The 21,875-nt window shown below is 40.8% G+C and overlaps 1 protein-coding gene across 1 annotated transcript in view; it reads left to right on the plus strand.

The window, feature by feature from the left end:
* Positions 1–7,889: 7,889 nt before the first annotated feature.
* XYLT1 (xylosyltransferase 1) overlaps positions 7,890–21,875 on the plus strand; it is a 480,356-nt gene continuing 466,370 nt past the window's right edge. Inside the window, exon 1 of the mRNA XM_054533549.2 lies at positions 7,890–8,179. Coding sequence (XP_054389524.1) covers positions 8,171–8,179 — 9 coding nt within the window. The 5' untranslated portion in view covers positions 7,890–8,170. The remainder of the gene's footprint in view (positions 8,180–21,875) is intronic.

A 21,875-nucleotide genomic window follows, 5' to 3' on the forward strand; every position in this document is an offset into this window, starting at 1 on the left:
ACACACACACAGACACACACACATTCTTCACATGCACATAGACTGCAAAGATCAGATCCATTGAGCTGTCAAACTCCTGAATCAGCAGAAAGAGCAGGGCTAATATATCATAGGATTTAGTTGGAAGAGTTAGCATTCAAAAAAAATCTCTGGCTGCTGTTATAATGTTTAATGACCAGCTTTTGAGTTAGTGGCTGCTCTCACTTCTTATGTCAGTTAGTTTTCGCTAGATGACACTGTGTAACAAGCATCCCCAAAATTTCAGTGGCTTACAACAACTTAGGTTTATTTATCTATCTCATCATATGCTGGTAGTCACAGCTCAGCTGCAGTTCTGCTCCATACATCTTCTGATTCCAGGATCCAGATTGAAGGAACTTCCCCTATCAAAGACATGGCATTCATGGGGCAGAGGGAAAGAGAAAGAGGGCTGATAAAAACATACAGTTATAAAACTTCTGTTTGAACTTGGTTTGCAGTACATTGACTCATATGCCATTGGCTAAAACAAGTCACAGGGACAAACCTGACATCAGTGGATCAAAAAGTCTACTCCCCCCTCAGAAAGCAGCCCAAGCCCCATTACAATAGTGGAGAGTTGTATGATTCTCTTACAGAAAGAACTGGTGAATACTTGGGAGCATACCTCCAATGGTGGGTGAGTTATGCTTTAAGCATTCCCAGGCCTCCTATGATTTCGAACTAATTTTCAATCTTTAGAAGACAGGCCAAGTTAAAGGCTTCTCATACACACTTTGGGGGTGCCAAAGTTCAAAGTTCCTCTTGGAGGTTTTTAGGGTCCATGGGCTCCAACTAAGCCTTGTCTAATGGATTTCCAACAGATACTCCCCTAAATGCATTTAGTTAGACCAGGAATCTATTTATGAGAACAGTAATCCATGATAAATCATCCCTTTCAGGCATCTTTGTGGCTTTTAGGTATTTTCAGCTGAGAAAATCACAATTTCTATCCAGAATTACTATAGCTATGATAGAGCTCCCATAAATAAAAGCTGAAAGGATACAGAAAATGAGATATGTATGCACCTTTGAGGGGTGGGCCCTTGGGGAATATAGAAATGCTATTACCAGATGATGAAAAGGATAGTGAACAGCCAAAACTACAAGAGTTTAAAGAAAATCAGTTCTTCCATTTGGTATCTGAGGTCTCCTCCACACCTGACATATTGCAGGTCTAAGTTCAGAAGTCACCTTCTCCATCCAGACTTCAAACCAATTGCAGCATCATTTTCTAAGTATTATTTTGTTCTTCACATGACTCATCCTCTCCACTGCTGCTTGGAAGTTAGTTCCCAAGCTGTCCTCCTTTAATTCTTCCATTTAAGCCTAGGGCCATTTTCTTCCTATTCACCTGCACCCCCCAAATCCTATCACTCATATTCTTAGTCTTCTGATTTCCCACTTTTTCTCAGCCTCTGCCTTGGAAAAAAAATGCTGTCTTGGATGTCTCCTCTCTTTGCATGTCTAGGCAAGTATTCTATAACATTCTTGCAGCATCACTATGAATACAGACAATGCCTTGTTGTAGGCTCACAATTGATGTATGTACATTGATATGGTTTGGCTTTGTGTCCCCACCCAAATCTCATGTTGAATTGTGATTCACAGTGTTGGAGTTGGGGCCTGGTGGGAGGTGATTGTATCATGGGGGTGGTTTCTAATGGCTTAGCATCATCCCCCTAGTGCTGTCTCATGACAGAGTTCTCACGAGATCTGTTGTTTGAAAGTGTGTAGCACTTCCCCTTTCTCTCTCTCTCTCTCTTCTGCTGGCCATGTGAATATGTGCCTACTTCCCCTTCACCGTCTGCTATGATTATAAGTTTCCTGACGCCTCCCTAGAACCAGAAGCCTGTACACTTTGCAGAACCATGAGCTAATTAAATATCTTTTCTTTGTAAATTACCCAGTCTCAGGTATGTCTTTATAGTACTGTGAGAATGAACTAATATACACACCAAAGGAAAAAAAGCTCACCCATCTTCTTTGTTATCACCAATAACAATAACGTTAGCTATTTATTGAGTATCCTATAATGTTCTAGGCACTGTGCTTCATCATATTCATTTATTATATGCACACATGAGTACAGGAGAAAATACATTATTACCCCAGTTGAAGAGATGAACCAGTGGAGGCTCAGAAAGGTGGAGTGACTTGCCCAAGGTCACAGAAGCCAATAACTGGTAGAGGAGGAAGTCAAACTCAGTTTTACCCAAACTCAGTGTCCAGGTCTTCCTGCTACATTATACTTCCTTCCCCCGAATACTTTATGAAGCAAGCAGTGTGAGGTGCATGCCACATTGGGCCTGAACAATGCCCATTAAGTAGAACTCACACCTGCCTTGTTCTTACTGCACACTTCTATCCACTCAACAGACTGAAGAATGGAAAGGGAGACACTTATTCCTCTCCAGACAATAAATCATTGGCTTTCTATCTGTCACCAGCTTGATTTTCCAAAGATTTGTTTTTGTCAGTTTAATGAATTATTGGATCACCTGGAAATTGCTCAGAATTAACCTGTGGCTGACATTAATGGATCTGCAACACAAGTGTCGAGATCTCTCTAACCAGTCCAATCCATCCTTTTATGAGGAGGCAAGCTGCCTGGCACAAGGAGATTCATTTATTTTGAGGCTGCATCTGCCCGTTTCTGCAGCAGTGGTGCACAGGCCCCAGGACAAGTCTGTCCGGAGCAAAAATGGCTGCCTCTACACCAGAGGACCTGGGTGGGCACTGCAAGCTGCCTCAGCCCTGCCTGTGTGGGCAGGTGAGAATTGTAATAAATCTTACTACAATTTGCGATGTTTCTCCTTGGTTCTTTTGGAAGCAAGCTTTGAGCTTCTTTGTTAGGATGCATCCTCATGATCCATAAGTCCTCTTAGCTCTAACCCTAAACATATTTTACATCTAAACAGTTCTCTCTGTCTCTGCTGTTATCAGGCTAGTCAAGCTACTACCACGTCTTGCCTAAATAACTGCAGTAACCTCCTCCTTATTCTCATGCTCCCATCCTCACCTTCCAGTTATTCAATCTTCATAGAGCAGTTAGAGTGATCATATTAAATATAATAATGACAACCTCCACTTTGCCTAGGATTTCTCAGTGGCTTACCATTTTACCTGGAATAAAATCCCACAGTCTTCCACATCCTGGCCCCTGCCTCCCTCCCTCACAGTCTCATCTGGTATTGAGCTCCAGGCTGTCAGTAGCATCAATTAAGCAATTAATAGCCTTCTTTCTGTTCCTCCTATATTCCACACTCTTTTTTTATTTTGTTTTGCTCATAGCTCTATCCACAGCACATATGACAGAGCATGGCATACAGCAAGTAATTAATATATAGTGATTTATTAATTGGTTATTTTCAAGGTCCTAATAACAATGTGGAGAATTGGGAGATGGAAGGATGCTGATTACTTGTGAGTGGTTTTTAAACAAAGTCTACCTGTTGGCAGTTACATGGTTCCTGTGCTCCCCTACCACCTACTTAATGCTCTGGTCTTCAGTTTCCAACTTATCTGTCAGTTGACTCTCTAGACCAAGGGTTGGCATCCTTCTTTCACTAAGGTCTAGATGGTAAAACACTGCAGGCTTTGAGGCCATTGGGTCACTGTTGCAGCTACTCAACATTGCCCTTGTAGTGCAAGAGCAGCCAGAGACACTGTCTAAAGGAATGGGCCTAACATGAGCCAGTGAAACTTTATTTACCTGTGGCATGCTGGATCTGGCACACTAGTTGTAGTTTGCTAAGTCCTGCTTTAGACTATACATTTCTTGAATATCCTAATACATAGTTGGCCACCACTTACTCAGGGCCCATTGAAGAGGGTCCATTGTGGTAAAAAGAAGAATTTACCCACTGCTATGAAAATTGAGAAAGCCACAGCCTTTCATTTCTGGGACCAGTTTCTGGCATCATGAATACTAGAATCAGGTCTGTATTGCACTGTGGCTTCCCCTACTGACAAATTGTGCAACCTTAGACATGGTACCAAATCATTCTGTGCAGCAATTTTTTCTCCTACAAAATGGGACTAAATAATCTCTTGGGGTTGTTTTAAAGAGCAAAGAAGGTAACAAAAGTGAACCCAGATGAAATGAGAACCACCCAGCACACACATAGGCACATGCATGTGCATACACACCCTACAAAAACAATTTTGATCATCTGTTTAATTAACAACCGGACTTTTTCCCTCTCCTGAGGGTTGTTTACAATCTAGAGGCACCACCATTGAATTGCTCAGGCCAATAGGAAACATTTCTTCTGTGATGCTTTTTGGGGTAAGAGGAGAGCGAATAATGAAACCACTGGCAAAAAGAAAAGATTTGAGGATTAAAAACAAGAAGTTTTAAAGGAGATGTTTATGTTGTGTGGTGTGTGATGTAAAACCTCTCCCTTCAGTACCATAAGATTGCAGTACAATATCCATTTCTTATTATTACATTGGGAAATTTGTATCTGTGTGTCTTCAGCGGAGGGTAATCTGCTGAAAAGGTGAATCTTCCTTTATGTTAGGTATGAGCTGAGAACAAAGGCTTCTTTGCCTGGTACAAAGGCTTCCTTACCTGGAGCTAAGAGGCCTCATGGATGGTGAGGATGCATCCTAACACCTACTAGGTGTTCAGTAAATGATAGTTCCATCCTCATCCTACTTTAATAATTTCATCTTTACAAAAAAAATAAATCGCAGCAATTCAGACTCAGTGCCAAAAATCAGTAAATCTCAAGTACTGGATGTTTACTAGAGGAAGAGAGTAATTCAAATGAGGCTTGTCCTGTAGAGATCCCTCAAGGATACACAAAAATGGCTCACAGTTAGGATATTCATTCTTATTATATAAATGGATTCTACTAAAGTGCTGCTTAAAAGCAATTTGGTTATAAGTAGTTTAAGCATTCCCTTTGCAACCTTTTCGCCACTCTGTTCACACCATCTTTGAGAAAATTTTCCCAAGAGCAGGGGAAACTAGAGATCAGTCCTTGCCTGAATTGTCACAAATTACAAATGAGTAATTGTCCTAGCACTCCCTGGGAGAGAGAACTGAACTTTGAGTTTAAAAACCTGGTTTCCAATTGGCATTTTTCCATTTGTAAGCTGTATGATCACGAATAGCTCTGTTCTTCTTTCTGTGTTTCAGTGTGCTAAATAAATGGAAAAACATCCTGTGTTCATGGGTTTAATAATATTAAATTGCCAATGTACCAAAGACTTAATAATATTGAGATGTCAATATACCGAAAGAAATCTATAGCTCTTCCTGGCATTGTCTCATAACTGAACTGTGATTCAACTCCTGAGTGAAGGTGCTCTAAGAAGTTGTTGTCCTCATTGTTACTACTACTCTAATTCTGGAATAAGCAAACACACCCACACACACATGCACACATATACACATTTATCTTTATTTTTCCTTTTTTTTTGCTAGTGCTTTTGGTATCATATCTAAGAATCCATTGCCAAATCCAAAATCATAAAGATTTACCTCTATTTTCTTCCAAGAGTTTTATGATTTTAGCTTTTGAATCTAGGTCATTGATCTATTTTGAGTTCATTCTTCATATGGTGCGAGGTAGGGATCCAACTTCATTTTTGTGCCTGTGGAAATTCAGTTGTTCCCTCACCAACTGTGACTGAGACTATTTTTCCCTCCACTGAATGACTGAACAAACTTAGTGCCCTTGCCAAAAATCAATTGGATATATATATATATATTTCTAGACTCTCATTTTTATTCCACTTTTCTATATGTTTATCTTTATGTCAGTATCATGCTATTTTGATTACTACAGCTTTGTAGTAAGTTTTGAAACAGGAAAGTGTGAGTTCTCCAACTTTTTTCTTCTTTTTTTAAGATTGTTTTAGTTATTCAGGGTCTCTTGTAACCCTATGTGGATGTGAGGACTAGCTTTTCCATTTCTACAATAAAAAGAGGCTATTGGAATTTTAATAGGCATTGCATTCAATCCGTAGATTACTTTTGGTGTGTTGACAGTTTAACAATATTGCATCTTCCAATCCATGAACACAGGATGTTCTTCCATTTATTTAAGTCTTCTTTATTTCTGCAATGTTTTGAGTTTTCAGTGTACAAGTCCTTTACTTCCTTGGATAAATTTATTGCCAGCCATTTTATTCTTTTAGATGTGTTGTAAATGAGATTGTTCCCTTAATTTCCTTTTTGGATTGTTCATTACAGGTGTGTAGAAACATAACTGGGTTTTGTATGTTTATCTTGTAACTTGCAACTTTGCTGAATTGTTCATTAGCTCTAATGGCTTTTTTATAGATTCTTGGGGATTTTCTATATATAGGATCATGCCATCTGTGAACAGAGATAGTTCTACTTCTTACTTTCCAATTTAGATGCCTTTTATTTCTTTTTCTTGTTTAATTATGCTGGATAGAATTTCCAGTGCAGTGTTGAATACCACTGGTGAAAGCAGGCATTCTTGTCTTGTTCCTGATCTTAGGGGGAAAGCTTTTAGTCTTTCACCTTTAGGTACAATGTCAGCTGTGGGTTTTTTAAAATAAATGTCTTTTATCATATTGAGGAAGTTCCCTTCTATTCTATCTTTTCTGAGTATTTTTATCCTTAAAGTGTGTTGTATTTCTTCAAATGCCCTTTTTATATCAATTGAGATGATTATATATTTTTTCTTTATTTTATTAATGTGACATATTAGATTGATTGATTTTCTTATGTTGAACCACCCTTGCATTCCTAGAATAAATCCCACTTGGTTATGACGTATCATCCTTTTAATATGCTGTTGGATTCAATTTCCTGGTATTTGTTGTTTTATAACAATATTTTTGATAAAAGTCAAATCCTCCAAAAGTCCACTGTAATGATAATAATGGATATTAGCCTTCTCTTTCCTGCCTACATATAATTTGTCTTCATAGTACTATCACTAGACATTCACTGTGATGATAAATTTGCCGCACGGAGGGTAGCTTAGCTAAATAATGAGATTCTGCATTGTGTGTGTGTGTGTGTGTGTGTGTGTGTGTGTGTGTGTGTGTGCGTGCATAGTTGAGACAGTGACTATAGCCTCAACTATGAGGCTTTGAAGTCAGAGCTTTGGAATCTGAGCTTTGGAGTCAGAAAGATCTGCATTCAACTCCCAGCTCTGTCACACACCATCTGTGGGAACCTGGACAATGTCTTAGCTTTCCTGAGCTCCAGTTTGATCACAGGAATAATTTAATCTCTAGCTCTCAGAGCTGTTAAGAAAAAAAGAGCAGATGAGACACTGTATGTAAAACACTTAGCACAGTTCCTAGCATAAAACAGTCTCGATCAAAAGAGCAAATCGCTGAGCTTATTGGTATTATTTAGATTTGAAAAATTACAACTATGTTTTGTTCATGCATTTTTTTCCAGGCAGTTAGTTTTGCTGGGAAGAAACTGCTCAGTTAATATGAGCCTGTGGTGGTGGCTGTGTGGTTATATCTATCCAGCCAGATGTACTGTGAAAACAGTTTCATCAACTAACCAGATGTGTTCACAGTGAAGACTGAAGAGTTTTTATCCGGATGCTGGTGCAGTTCCTCGGGGCTCAGTGATTTCCTTACTTTCAACTTTACCAGCCCAGAGAGGATTTCCTCCTCCTGACCCAGCCTGGCTTCCCCTCCATGGTCTCCCTTCCTGGCTGAAAGGAGTATGCGATTCTTTATTCAGTCACTAGATGGCGTTTGACTGTTTCCAAGAAGGGAGCTTGAGTGAGTGGGTGCCCTCAATCAGAGGCTGCTGGAATTTAAGGTCAGGAATTTCAGCCACAGCCTAAAGTCGTGGCCAGATTACAGACCAGCAGGAAGAGAAACTGCTCGTGCTGCTGCTTCATTTATTTCTCTTCTTTTTCTCAAGAAATGATGCTTTGGTGAGGGTAGAGTCACCAAATTGTAGAAAATACTGATAGAGTGATTTGGGCATCCATCTATGTGAAAGAAAAAGCTGTCTCCTATTCCAGGAATGATGCGGCAACCGTACGAACTAAAGCATGCTCAAATAATCACCATGACAGAAGTTCATCATAGAGGGTGGGACTGCCTGCTGGTTAACAACACAGTCTCTGCAGTCGGACTGTCTCCACTGATATCCAGAAGTTTCCACTGGTGACCTACCAGCTGTGTGATCATGGGCAAGGTACTTAATCTCTCTGTGCCTCAGTTCTCTTATCTAAAAAATGTAAAAATAATAAAACCTAGCTGTGGGCTTTTGGGAAGAGTAGACGAGACCATGTACAAAACTCTGAGAATAGTGCCTGGCACATGGTAAGTCTTCAATAAGGGACAGCTATGATTCATTTAGCCAACATTTATGAGGGGTCAGAATAGTACCCCCTGCTGAGAGTGGTTGTGAGAATGAAATAAGATAACACAGGCCAAGCACTTAGAATGTTGCTTGGGACAGAGAAAGAGCTCCGTCAAGGTGTGCTATCAAAATATTAAGAAGAAAAAGATTACAGGCTGGGCACAGTGGCTCACACCTATAATCCCAACACTTTGGGAGGCTGAGGCGGGCAGATCACTTGAGGTCAAGAGTTTGAGACCATCCTGGCCAACATGGTGAAACCCCATCTCTAGTAAAAATATAAAAATTAGCTGGGCATAGTGGTGCGTACCTGTAATCCCAGCTACTCAGCGGTCTGAGGCAGGAGAATGGCTTGAACCCAGGAGATGGAGGTTGCAGTGAGTCAAGATCGCACCACTGCACTCCAGCCTGGGCAACAGAGGGAGGATCTGTCTCCAAAAATTAAAAAATTAGGAAGAAAAAGATTTCAGGCTGGGCGTGGTGGCTCACTCCTCTAATCCCAACACTTTGGGAGGCTGAGGTGGGAGGAGCACTTGAACCCAGGAGTTTGAGACCAGCCTGATGAGACTCCATCTCTATAAAATAATCATAATCATACAAATGTTAGCGAGGTGTGATGGCACATGCCTGTAGTCCCAGCTACTTGGGAGGCTGAGGTAAGAGGACCCCTTGAACCTGGGAGAGAGAGGTTGCTGTGAGGTATGATTGCACCACTGCACTCCAGCTTGGGAAACAGAGTGTTTCAAAAACAGAAAAGAAAAGTTTACCAAATACTGATGTAGAGTATGATTCCATATTTAAATCAAAATATGTGAAGAGATGGAGGAGTGGTATGTGATCTCTTTTTCCTCTTTCTCCTTCACCTCTGCCGCTAATCTGAAGAAGCTTAAATACATACAGTAATGACAGATTCCACCCTGGGGCATTAGAGTGAGCATTTTGCTGGATGGGTGAGATGGTTTCAAGGCCTCCCACAAAAAAAGAGTTTCCTGGTGATGGGATGCCATGCACCTTCACAGTCCGTGCTGGATCATGACCTTTACTAATGACCCAGGTCTCCTGGAGAAGGGGTCTTAACACTTACAGGGTTATGGTGCCTTTTGCAGTCTGAGGAAGCTCAAGGAACCCCTTCTTAAAATGATGTTTGCTGTTTTTAAATGCATGTGAGATAGACTACATCCGATTTTACAAAAGAAGTCTGTAATCTAATATAAACTATCTGTGGTTACCATAGGTGCAAAGTCATTAATATTGCTACTGTCATTTTTGCTTATATTCATAATTAACTGAAATGCTGCATTTGAGGTGGAAATTAGTTAAAACTGATAAGCACATTTTCCCCATCCAAGTCACACAGCCCTGAATTTTATGCACAGGTCTTCTGGGTCAGGGAGCCCCGGGTAAAGAACCTTGGTAGGACGAAAACACAGTATTCCTACCACCTTAGGCATGCTGGCTGAGTACTCGAGATTGTGTTGTTTATTTCAGGAACAACAGACGTTCCGTTATGCTCCTTAAAATCTAAGTGAATTGATTCAGAACAAATAGCTTATCACCTTTTTTTAATTATGAGATTGAGGAAAACTACAACTGCACCTTATGTTGAGGGAAAAAAAAAATCCATCTAGCTGACATTGGATGGTATCAACAGCTGACTTTTTTTTCCTAATACAGCTATTCAACATAAAGCAAATTGGTTTAGATGATCAATGGGAAAGAATACTGTTTCAGGGCTTAATGGAAACAATTTCTCCTTCCCTTAAAAAGTTCTCAGTTCACAACTGGATTGATGTGCCTCTTATAAGCCAGTTTGAAAGTACTGTCACATTGCTTTTCATTTAAAAAATAAATAAAAACCTTTCCTGAAAACTTTAGGTCCCATGTGTGTATGTACGTTATGTGTGTGTGTACACATGTATGCATATATGCACATTTTATCCCAGAATTCCAAGACTAAGATAAATCATTCCATACTGGATAGAGAAAGCCTTTTTGAGATTGTTTCCAGCAAGAAATAGCTAGAACAGGTGAAGAATATAACAGGCTAGAGAGAGAAAGAAGGCAAAAAGATACCTTCTCCCTGGCTCCCTTGAAACAAATGTATTTTCTTATTTATCTTCCTTTGTGAGATCAGTTATGGTAATTTTGTACTATCAGGGGAACTGCCCTTAGAACATTTATCCCAGTTTCAAGGATCAAAAAAATAAAAAGGTTTATAGAATGTTCCTCCTTTGATTTTTCCCCACCTAGGATCACCTTTTGCTTCTCAAAGCAGAGCCCAGAATATACTCATTTCCCAGCATATCCACAGCACATGCCCAGTGCAAACACTTTTCCTTAAAAGAATCTCTATAATAATCCTTAGCTAACAATTTGATAAAGTAAGGGCATATCAGAACAGCCTGGTCTAAGGTTGAGCTATGATCATTTCAACACAAAACCAAGCCAAGAGTTTGATTGGTCAAAACAGCCAATTCTAAGGAAAGAAAAAGGAAAAGAACTACCTATTAGGGTAAAGAATCCACGTCTCACCCCTTAAGCAGAAGCTGTTGGTGCCTTTCAATGTTATCTTCCAGGACAGTCTAAACAACATGGAAAGCTTCACTGAATTTAGATCGAGAAATTTTGCTTACAGGTGTTTGCTTCATATGTGTCTACAGTTGTGTGTGTTTTTACATGTTTATTTCTTGCATTGTATGTGTTTTCTTTTGCATATCTGTGTGTTATGTTTGTGTATGTGTTAATGTATTTATATGGTGGATATACCAATTATGCGTTGTGGGTTAAATGACAGGCTAGATACTACTTCTTCTACTGGACTCCAGGGTTACGCTTTGCGTGATGTTGGACAAATGCCATCAAAGAAAACTCAGTCATTCTTAGCTGACTCAAGGGCCCGTGATGTAGAGAAAGCCCTGGAGAGGGAAAGCTGAACCCCTGAATCTGTGGAGCTTCCTGACCACAAAATTGAGCTAAAAGAGTTGCAGAAACAAAAATGTTCTTTTACTATTCTCCCAAGCAAGACTATCTAATGGGGTTGAATGCAAATTGGAATGATTTAAGATAAAACTGGACACATGTTGTTGGGTGAATGAATACAAAATGGAAGACTATTGGAAACATGGCTATAAAGGCTGATTCATGTCAGGCTGGGCAGGGCCTTGAATGCCAGGTTGATGCAAATGGCCCTGGGGACACCATCTGTGGCTTTGGTCAAGCTGTGACCTAACAGGAGGCAGGCAGCCCATCCCCAGGGAGCTCCTGGCACCGGCTTCCTTGTAAACGAGTGTGGGCCTATTATAACAGGTACAGGGTAGGGTGGGGGGTCCTTATGGAAATGAAACCGAGTCTATGTGTCGAGGAATTTATCCATTTCTTCTAGATTTTCTAGTTTATTTGCGTAGAGGTGTTTGTAGTATTCTCTGATGGTAGTTCATATTTCTGTGGGATCGGTGGTGATATCCCCTTTATCATTTTTTATTGCATCTATTTGATTCTTCTCTCTTTTTTTCTTTATTAATCTTGCTAGCGGTCTATCAATTTTGCTGATCCTTTCAAAAAACCAGCTCCTGGATTCATTAATTTTTTGAAGGGTTTTTTGTGTCTCTATTTCCTTCAGTTCTGCTCTGATTTTAGTTATTTCTTGCCTTCTGCTAGCTTTTGAATGTGTTTGCTCTTGCTTTTCTAGTTCTTTTAATTGTGATGTTAGGGTGTCAATTTTGGATCTTTCCTGCCTTCTCTTGTGGGCATTTAGTGCTATAAATTTCCCTCTACACACTGCTTTGAATGCATCCCAGAGATTCTGGTATGTTGTGTCTTGGTTCTTGTTGGTTTCAAAGAACATCTTTATTTCTGCCTTCATTTCGTTATGTACCCAGTAGTCATTCAGGAGCAGGTTGTTCAGTTTCCATGTAGTTGAGTGGTTTTGAGTGAGATTCTTAATCCTGAGTTCTAGCTTGATTGCACTGTGATCTGAGAGATAGTTTGTTATAATTTCTGTTCTTTTACATTTACTGAGGAGAGCTTTACTTCCAAGTATGTGGTCAATTTTGGAATAGGTGTGGTGTGGTGCTGAAAAAAATGTATATTCTGTTGATTTGGGGTGGAGAGTTCTGTAGATGTCTATTAGGTCCGCTTGGTGCAGAGCTGAGTTCAATTCCTGGGTATCCTTGTTGACTTTCTGTCTCATTGATCTGTCTAATGTTGACAGTGGGGTGTTAAAGTCTCCCATTATTAATGTGTGGGAGTCTAAGTCTCTTTGTAGGTCACTCAGGACTTGCTTTATGAATCTGGGTGCTCCCGTATTGGGTGCATATATATTTAGGATAGTTAGCTCTTCTTGTTGAATTGATCCCTGTCCCATTATGTAATGGCCTTCTTTGTCTCTTTTGATCTTTGTTGGTTTAAAGTCTGTTTTATCAGAGACTAGGATTGCAACCCCTGCCTTTTTTTGTTTTCCATTTGCTTGGTAGATCTTCCTCCATCCTTTTATTTTGAGCCTATGTGTGTGTCTGCACGTGAGATGGGTTTCCTGAATACAGCACGCTGATGGGTCTTGAGTCTTTATCCAATTTGCCAGTGTGTGTCTTTTAATTGGAGCATTTAGTCCATTTACATTTAAAGTTAATATTGTTATGTGTGAATTTGATCCTGTCATTATGATGTTAGCTGGTTATTTTGCTCATTAGTTGGTGCAGTCTCTTCCTAGTCTCGATGGTCTTTACATTTTGGCATGATTTTGCAGCGGCTGGTACCAGTTGTGCCTTTCCATGTTTAGCACTTCCTTCCGGAGCTCTTTTAGGGCAGGCCTGGTGGTGACAAAATGTCTCAGCATTTGCTTGTCTGTAAAGTATTTTATTTCTCCTTCACTTATGAAGCTTAGTTTGGCTGGATATGAAATTCTGGGTTGAAAATTCTTTTCTTTAAGAAGGTTGAATATTGGCCCCCACTCTCTTCTGGCTTGTAGAGTTTCTGCCGAGAGATCCGCTGTTAGTCTGATGGGCTTCCCTTTGAGGGTAACCCGACCTTTCTCTCTGGCTGCCCTTAACATATTTCCTTCATTTCAACTTTGGTGAATCTAACAATTATGTGTCTTGGAGTTGCTCTTCTCGAGGAGTATCTTTGTGGTGTTCTCTGTATTTCCTGAATCTGAATGTTGTCCTGCCTTGCTAGATTGGGGAAGTTCTCCTGGATAATATCCTGCAGAGTGTTTTCCAACTTGGTTCCATTCTCCCCGTCACTTTCAGATACACCAATCAGACGTAGATTTGGTCTTTTCACATAGTCCCATATTTCTTGGAGGCTTTGCTCATTTCTTTTTGTTCTTTTTTCTCTGAACTTCCCTTCTCGCTTCATTTCATTCATTTCATCCATTTCATCTTCCATCACTGATACCCTTTCTTCCATTTGATCGCATCGGCTCCTGAGGCTTCTGCATTCTTCACGTAGTTCTCGAACCTTGGTTTTCAGCTCCATCAGCTCCTTTAAGCACTTCTCTGTATTGGTTATTCTAGTTATACATTCTTCTAAATTTTTTTCAAAGTTTTCAACTTCTTTGCCTTTGGTTTGAATATCCTCCCGTAGCTCGGAGTAATTTGATCATCTGAACCCTTCTTCTCTCAATCGTAAGCCAAAAGAACAAAGCTGGAGGCATCACACTACCTGACTTCAAGCTATACTACAAGGCTACAGTAACCAAAACAGCATGGTACTGGTACCAAAACAGAGATATAGATCAATGGAACAGAACAGAGCCCTCAGAAATAACACCGCATATCTACAACTATCTGATCTTTGACAAACCTGAGAAAAACAAGCAATGGGGAAAGGATTCCCTATTTAATAAATGGTACTGGGAAAACTGGCTAGCCATATGTAGAAAGCTGAAACTGGATCCCTTCCTTACACCTTATACAAAAATCAATTCAAGATGGATTAAAGACTGAAATGTTAGACCTAAAACCATAAAAACCCTAGAAGAAAACCTAGGCAATACCATTCAGGACATAGGCATGGGCAAGGACTTCATGTCTAAAACACCAAAAGCAATGGCAACAAAAGCCAAAATTGACAAATGGGATCTAATTAAACTAAAGAGCTTCTACACAGCAAAAGAAACTACCATCAGAGTGAACAGGCAACCTACAGAATGGGAGAAAATTTTTGCAACCTACTCATCTGACAAAGGGCTAATATCCAGAATCTACAATGAACTCAAACAAATTTACAAGAAAAAACCAAACAACCCCGTCAGAAAGTGGGCGAAGGACATGAACAGACACTTCTCAAAAGAAGACATTTATGCAACCAAAAAACACATGAAAAAATGCTCACCATCACTGGCCATCAGAGAAATGCAAATCAAAACCACAATGAGATACCATCTCACACCAGTTAGAATGGCAATCATTAAAAAGTCAGGAAATAACAGGTGCTGGAGAGGATGTGGAGAAATAGGAACAGTTTTACACTGTTGGTGGGACTGTAAACTAGTTCAACCCTTGTGGAAGTCAGTGTGGCGATTCCTCAGGGATCTAGAACTAGAAATTCCATTTGACCCAGCCATCCCATTACTGGGTATATACCCAAAGGACTATAAATCATGCTGCTATAAAGACACATGCGCACGTATGTTTATTGTGGCATTGTTCACAATAGCAAAGACTTGGAACCAACCCAAATGTCCAACAATGATAGACTGGATTAAGAAAATGTGACACATATACACCATGGAATACTATGCAGCCACAAAAAATGATGAGTTCATGTCCTTTGTAGGGACATGGATGAAACTGGAAATCATCATTCTCAGTAAACTATCGCAAGAACAAAAAACCAAACACCGCATATTCTCACTCATAGGTAGGAATTGAACAATGAGAACACATGGACACATCACACTCTGGAGACTGTTGTGGGGTGGGGGGAGGGATAGCATTGGGAGATATACCTAATGCTAGATTACGAGTTAGTGGGTGCAGCGCATCAGCATGGCACATGTATATATGTAACTAACCTGCACATTGCGCACATGTACCCTAAGACCTAAAGTATAATAATAAATTAATTAATTAATTAATTAAAAAAAAGGAAATAAAACCGAGTCAACTTTAGCCCCACTTCTCCATAGATTGCCCAACTTAGACTATGCCATACTTTCAGCTTTTCAAATTGCCAAATGCGCATTTCTGTTTATTACTTTATCAGTTCATTTAACACATGTTTGTGATGGGCCTGGCATATCCCAGGCTCTGTCCGAGGCACTGGAGATTGAGTACAGAATGGAATAGACCAAAGCCCTGCCTTCATGGAGCATTCATTCTAATTAGAGACAGATAGGTAAGGCACAAGTTAAACCAGTAACTTATATACTGCATTCAGTAGGAATAAATGCTTAGGTGGGAAGAAAGTAAAGTAGACCAGGAAGTTAGGAAGCCATGGGCGGTTTAAAAACGTAGGGCTGCCAGGGAAGGTAATGTTCAAGGTGAGATCTGAGGATGTGCATGTATCTGGAGGAGGAGAATTTCAAGTGGAGGAAACAGTAAGTTCAGAGGCCCTGAGGTGGGAGATTGTCTGCTATGTTCAGGGGATTATGAGGAGGCCAGAGGGGTTGGAATGGAGGGAACGTTGGGGAGGTGAGGTCAGAAAGGTGATGAAGGAGTTGGGTCAGGCAGGGTCATGGAGATCACACCCAAGGCGTTTGTTCTCTTTCTGAATGCTGCAAAGAGTGAGCTATAGGGGCTCATAAACAAAGCTTACCTCCTTCAAACCAGCATCTGGACTTGCATTGACAAAAAAAAGACACAGTTGCTGGCATGTTTTAGAAGAGATGCTGAGCCAATCGTGGGTGGCAATCACACTGAGAAGCTGTAGCAGTGAGCTGGGCTCGCTGTTTAATTTCCAGACGGCCTGGATTCAGGGCCTCTTAAGAGGCAGAAGCCAGTTGGTTGCAATCTCTCATCACATTAGAGACTCTGAGGTCCACGTTCAATATCTGCAAGCGCTTCCTTTCCAGAGGATGGATTTAACATCCACTGTCGATGGAATCCACCAGGCACTGAGAACCCAGAGGGAATGACCAAAAATATCCAAAACTTTGTTTTGAGGGAAACAGTGAGACACAGGCTCCCCTTCATCCTACCCTGGTCTGGCTTCATTTCAAACCCATATGGATTTAAAAGGAAATTGAAACCACATGCAACAGATGAGTAACTGACATTGTATACCTAGAGTGGATTTTGCACAATTCGTTGATATATTTCAGTCCCTTAGATCCAATATCTCTTCTTCCTTCCATCCCTTTCCTTTTAATTCTCCTTCTCCTTCTCTCTCTTCTAAATATTCATTCTGTGGGCAAAGAGTGAAAGCGTTTTTTCTTTGTAGCTTTGTTTTGGTTTGGTTTGGTTTGGTTTTTAAGTTTTTGTCTCACCTGGCACTTGACCTGTAACAAGGCTGGAGCCTCCCTCTTCTCACTGACACTGCTTGGATTATCCTCCAAATTCATCCCACTGTGGCTTCTCATTCCGGCCATCCTCTCCCTTGCCAGAATGCACAAATTTCTTGCCATCTTTCACAATTATGGGCTCACATCTGCTGGAGTCCCTACAAAAGAGAGAATAAGTGGGACCACTGTGTCTCCCTCCAGGAGGAGTTATAATTTGGCACAGAGGATTTTTATCTTTATTCTGCAAATTGCCTTGAAAGAAATGTCAATTAAAGAAAGGCGGTTTGTTAATAAAGCCCCACAGTATGGAACAGGCTGATTCCAGGCACAACTTGCTTGCCATGCTCAACTGCTATTTGAAGAAAAATACTTCTTACATCGGAAGTGGGTTTTGTCATGGTGTATAACAAACATCTAGAAACCCCGAATTAATTCAGTTTGGCATTACTTGAGAGAAATCTGGTGTGAGGTGATGCAAGAGCAGTTATGGGTTTGGACTAACCAAACCTGGAGGGTTAGATTTGAGGGGAAAGTAAGGTTGTCCTCTCCAATAATATCTTCTTTATCATCCTAATACCATGAGAATTTTCTTTGCTCCTTGATCTCAGAGTGCAAATATATCTTAATTTTTTTTTTTTTTTGAGACAGTCTTGTCTGTCACCCAGGCTGGAGTGCAGTGGCGTGATCTCAGCCCACTGCAACCTCCACCTCCCAGGTTCAAGCAATTCTCCTGCCTCAGCCTCCCGTGTAGCTGGGATTACTGATATGCCAATAGGCCAGGCTAATTTTTTTGTATTTTTAGTAGAGACAGAGTTTCACCATGTTGGCCATGCTGGTCTCGAACTCCTGACCTCATGATCTGCCCGCTTCTGCCTCCCAAAGTGCTGGGATTACAGGCATGAGCCACTGCGCCCGGCCTCATTTTTGTTTTCAATTAAACATTTGAACATTCTTACCAGTGAGATGTTGATACTCCATTTAGGACCATCCTCAGTGGTCCTCACACTTAAAGGGCTTATGTAGTCTAAAGGGAACCAGGTGTCTTCAACAATGAGCAGAGAGTACTAGAGTTTGATTGCTCTGTCATTGCTATCGCTTCTTGCAGCCACATGACATTGCTGTTGAAGACTGATTCTGTGCAGTTCCACCACACTCCCCTTTGTAACCTAAATCCCAACAGAAGTTGCACTTCCTTGGGGTCCAGCATACCCAACAGTGTTTTGTGCTTGACCTTGCAAGATTATAAGTCTAGTACTCCTGCAATCAGTCATTGTTCTTTGGAACACGAGTATGGTATTAGGGTATCTGTGCCTGCTAGAGCTTTCTACATCAGCCAAAATATACCCAAAATATCTCTTCTCTGTGAAAGCATAGAATCTATTGTTGAGCTGAGTACTATAATTATCCTAGGTCTAGAACACAGCTAGGACTCCCTTGTTCTTTCATCTTATTTCAGGGGTCTTGTTGCCCTTCCCTGCCTCTTTGCTTTGGTCAGACCCTCTGGTCAACCTGAACACATCTTGTTAACTTTACCAAGTTCTTCTCAGGGAGAAGAAATGGCAGAGATTTGCTTCCTGTTGAATATCCATCCCACAGACTTACACTTAAGTCACAGAAGCATCCTGGGCCCAAAGGAAAAACTACATCTCCCAGCTCCCCTTGCAATAGGCACAGCTAATGAGATGGGAGTGGAGGCCATTCTATGGGGTTTGGGAAATGTCTGTAGGCATCTTTTTGCTTCTATCTGGAGGCCAGACTTATGCTGGCAACCTTTGCCAGGAAGTGACCTTAAGGATAGAAAGCATGAGGTAAGTATATTGGAATAGAAAGATAAGAAGGGTTTGGGTCCCTTGTGGACAAGGAGCTACCTTACTGTCTCGGGACTGCCTTTAATTCATCTTTTAGCCAAACTTCTCAAACTTTCATGTGCACGAGTCACTCAAGGGTCTTGTTAAAAATGCAGATTCTGTTTTATTAGGTCTGGGGTGGAGCCTGAGTGTCTGCATTTCTCATACAATTCCAGGTTAGGGTTACCAGATAAAATACAGAACAGCCAGTTAAATTTGAATTTCAAATAAACAGCAAATAATTTTTTAGTATAAATATGTTCTAAGTATTGCACGACACACACTTCTGCTTAAAAATTTCGGCGTAAGTATGACCCAGTTATTGCTCGGTGAGCCAGCAGGTGAGCTTCCTTTTAGGTGTGGCAAAAATGCATAGCAGCAGGGCCTTAGAGTACATTGGAGCTGGTGAATTTCCAGTGGTTGGAGTTTTTTAGCATTGGTGATAAGGAAAAAAAAGTCACTCAGTCTGAGTCAGGTTTTAAAAAAACGAGTCAATGGAAAATAAAGGAAAAGTTGCATGAGAGACTTGGGCTCCAAACAAGATGCACAGCAGGTGGCTGAGCAGTGGCTGGGGCATTGGTACAATTAGGACAGAGACTCTCTCTGCATCTTGGGGTTGGTTTTTATCCTTTCTTTGCTTCTGTCTGCCTATATGGCCTATTCTACTCACTGTGAACCAGCTTCTCCTTTTCCCACTCCTCAGTTTCTGATCTTGTATATTTCCAGATTGCCTGTGGTTTTGCCATTACACCAGCCCCAGTCCCAGTTCTCCTGCAATCACTGGAGCAATAAGGTGTCATAACTCAAGGCATGGACTCTGGATTCACATGCAGGTGCTCCACTGTTGGTACAACCATGGAGAATTCATCCTCCTCTCTGTGCGTCAGCTTTCTTGCCTGTAAAATGGGGAGATGATATCCACCGCGTAGGAGTGCTATGAGCTTGAAATAAGGTGATATATGCAATGGCCTTAGGACAGGGCCTGGCACAATGTAAGCACTAAATAAGTGCTAGCTGTTATCATAGCATAGCTTCTGACTTCAAGTTCCTGCAGGCTCTGGGAGTCTTAGTTTAAAACCTCAGAAGGAGAAAGATCTGGTTGGTTCAGCTCTGTAAGGCTGCCAGGGCACAGGCTGTGAGGAGGATAATAATGTCTTTGAGAAGAGAAGGGAGACTTTGGTGTGGTGGGATCCCAAAGAACTTACAGCTGACCTTTAAACAATGCAGAGATTAGGGATGCAAACCCCATACACAGTTTAAATTTGACATGTAACTTTTTGACTCCAAAGTCTTAACTATTAATAGCCTACTGTTGACTAGAAGCCTTACCAATAACATAAATAGTCAACTAATACATAATTTATATGTTATATGTATTATATACTGTATGCTTATAATAAAGTAAGCTAGAAAAAAGAATTTATTAAGAAAGTCATAAGGAAGAGAAAATATGTTTACTACTCATTAAATGGAAGTGGATCATCATAAAGGTTTTCAGCCTTGTCATCTTCACGTTAAATCAAAGAGCAGGAGGAAGAAGAGGAGTTGGTCCTGCTGTCTTGGGTGGCAGAAGTGGAAGAGGTGGAGGAGAGGGAAGGGTAGACAGAAGAGGCAGGCACACTTGGTGTAAATTTTATTGTAAAAATTCAAGTATAAATGGACATGAACTTCAAGCACACTCCAAGCCTGTGTTGTTCCAGAGTCAACTGTATTTGGGAACAGCACCCTAGAGAGATGTCACTGAGCATTTTGAAGAACACACAGTCCATTTCTAGGTGAGAAGGGGTAAGATCATTCCAGGCAGAGGGAAGACTTCCAAGCAAAGGTAATGAAAAGTGTCAAAGAGCTTGCTGTCCTCTTGGAGTTTCAAGATAGCCCAGAATTATAGAGGTACAACGAGAAGTGGATCAGAATGAGAAAAGGGTGAGAAGTCAATGGGCAAGATGAAGAAAGCCTTCTATTGCCAAACTCAGGAGCTTTAACTTCAATCTGTGAGCTATTGATCCCAGGCTGAATCCCAGGAACCTCACAAGATCCCCGATTCTTGATCGGAGGTCTGTGAGTTCATATTGAGGCCTTTTCTTAGAAAACTTCCCCACACATGGTGAGTGACTCAGGACAAGTCAACATAACCTCTCTCAGCCTCAGTTTTCTCAGCTGTCTTATGGCAATGATACTAGTGCTGGCCTTACAGAGTTGTGAGGATGGAATAAGTTATCACAAGCCAAGTTCTTAGAACAGTGCCTGGCACATAGTAGTTGCTCAACAAATGCTAATTATTGTTATATTCTTTTTATTTCATTGATAGTTTTTAAATTAATGTAGGCATTTTTAGTTTATTTGGGTGGCCTATTTATAACTGACACTGCAATGGGATTTCAGTGCCCATGCTTGCATGTTTATTTATGATACCATTGGTGCCAATTAGCATGTCTTTCAGTATCATGGGTTAATGGGAAACTCTTTGCCAGGTGCCCGCTCTGGGAGTGGCCAGGAGCTTGGGAGTAAAACCACCAGATGTCCTATTAAGATAACCAGCTCTTTTCATGCCCTGGGCCCTGCATGGCAGTTAGGGTGACCAATCATCCCAGTTTGCCTGAGACTGTCTCAGTTTAGCACTGAATGTCCCGTGTCTTGGGATATCCCTCAGTCCAGGAAGGACTGACTACATAATTTGCAGGGTCCAGTGCAAAATTAAAATGCAGGGACCTTCTTCAAAAATGATGAAGATTTTCAAGATTGTGACAACAGGGTGTTAAACCAAATAAAGTGCCCTTTTGAGCATGGGGACCTATGTGTCGGCACAAGTTACACACTCATGAAGCCATCCCTGGTCCCAGGCAACCCATGACAGTTGCTAACTCTACTCCTTATACAGAGATCTAGAAAAAAATAATGTATTGTTAATTCCACGAGGTTGTTGGTTTCTTACAGAAACATGGGCTGAGACAACAGCTCTTGCTCCCATCTTTCTATCCTCCCCACACCGATGCCAGAGCTTTCTGAAATACGAAATCATGCCACGCCCCAACTTAAACCCTCCCGCCATCATATTCTCAAATGTGACTAATAATAATAATACAGATTGGAGACTCCTGGTATTGACTTCAGTTATTTTTACTGTACTGTTGCTTAAGTATGTGCCAACATAAAACTCGGCATAAGCTTTGTATGCTAATAGCTCTTATACAATGGTAAAACCACACTTATAAATTAAAATGATAGGACTATAGAACCA

Source organism: Pongo abelii, chromosome 18 (assembly GCF_028885655.2).
Source record: "Pongo abelii isolate AG06213 chromosome 18, NHGRI_mPonAbe1-v2.0_pri, whole genome shotgun sequence".
In the NCBI taxonomy this organism is placed as follows: Eukaryota; Metazoa; Chordata; class Mammalia; order Primates; family Hominidae; genus Pongo; species Pongo abelii.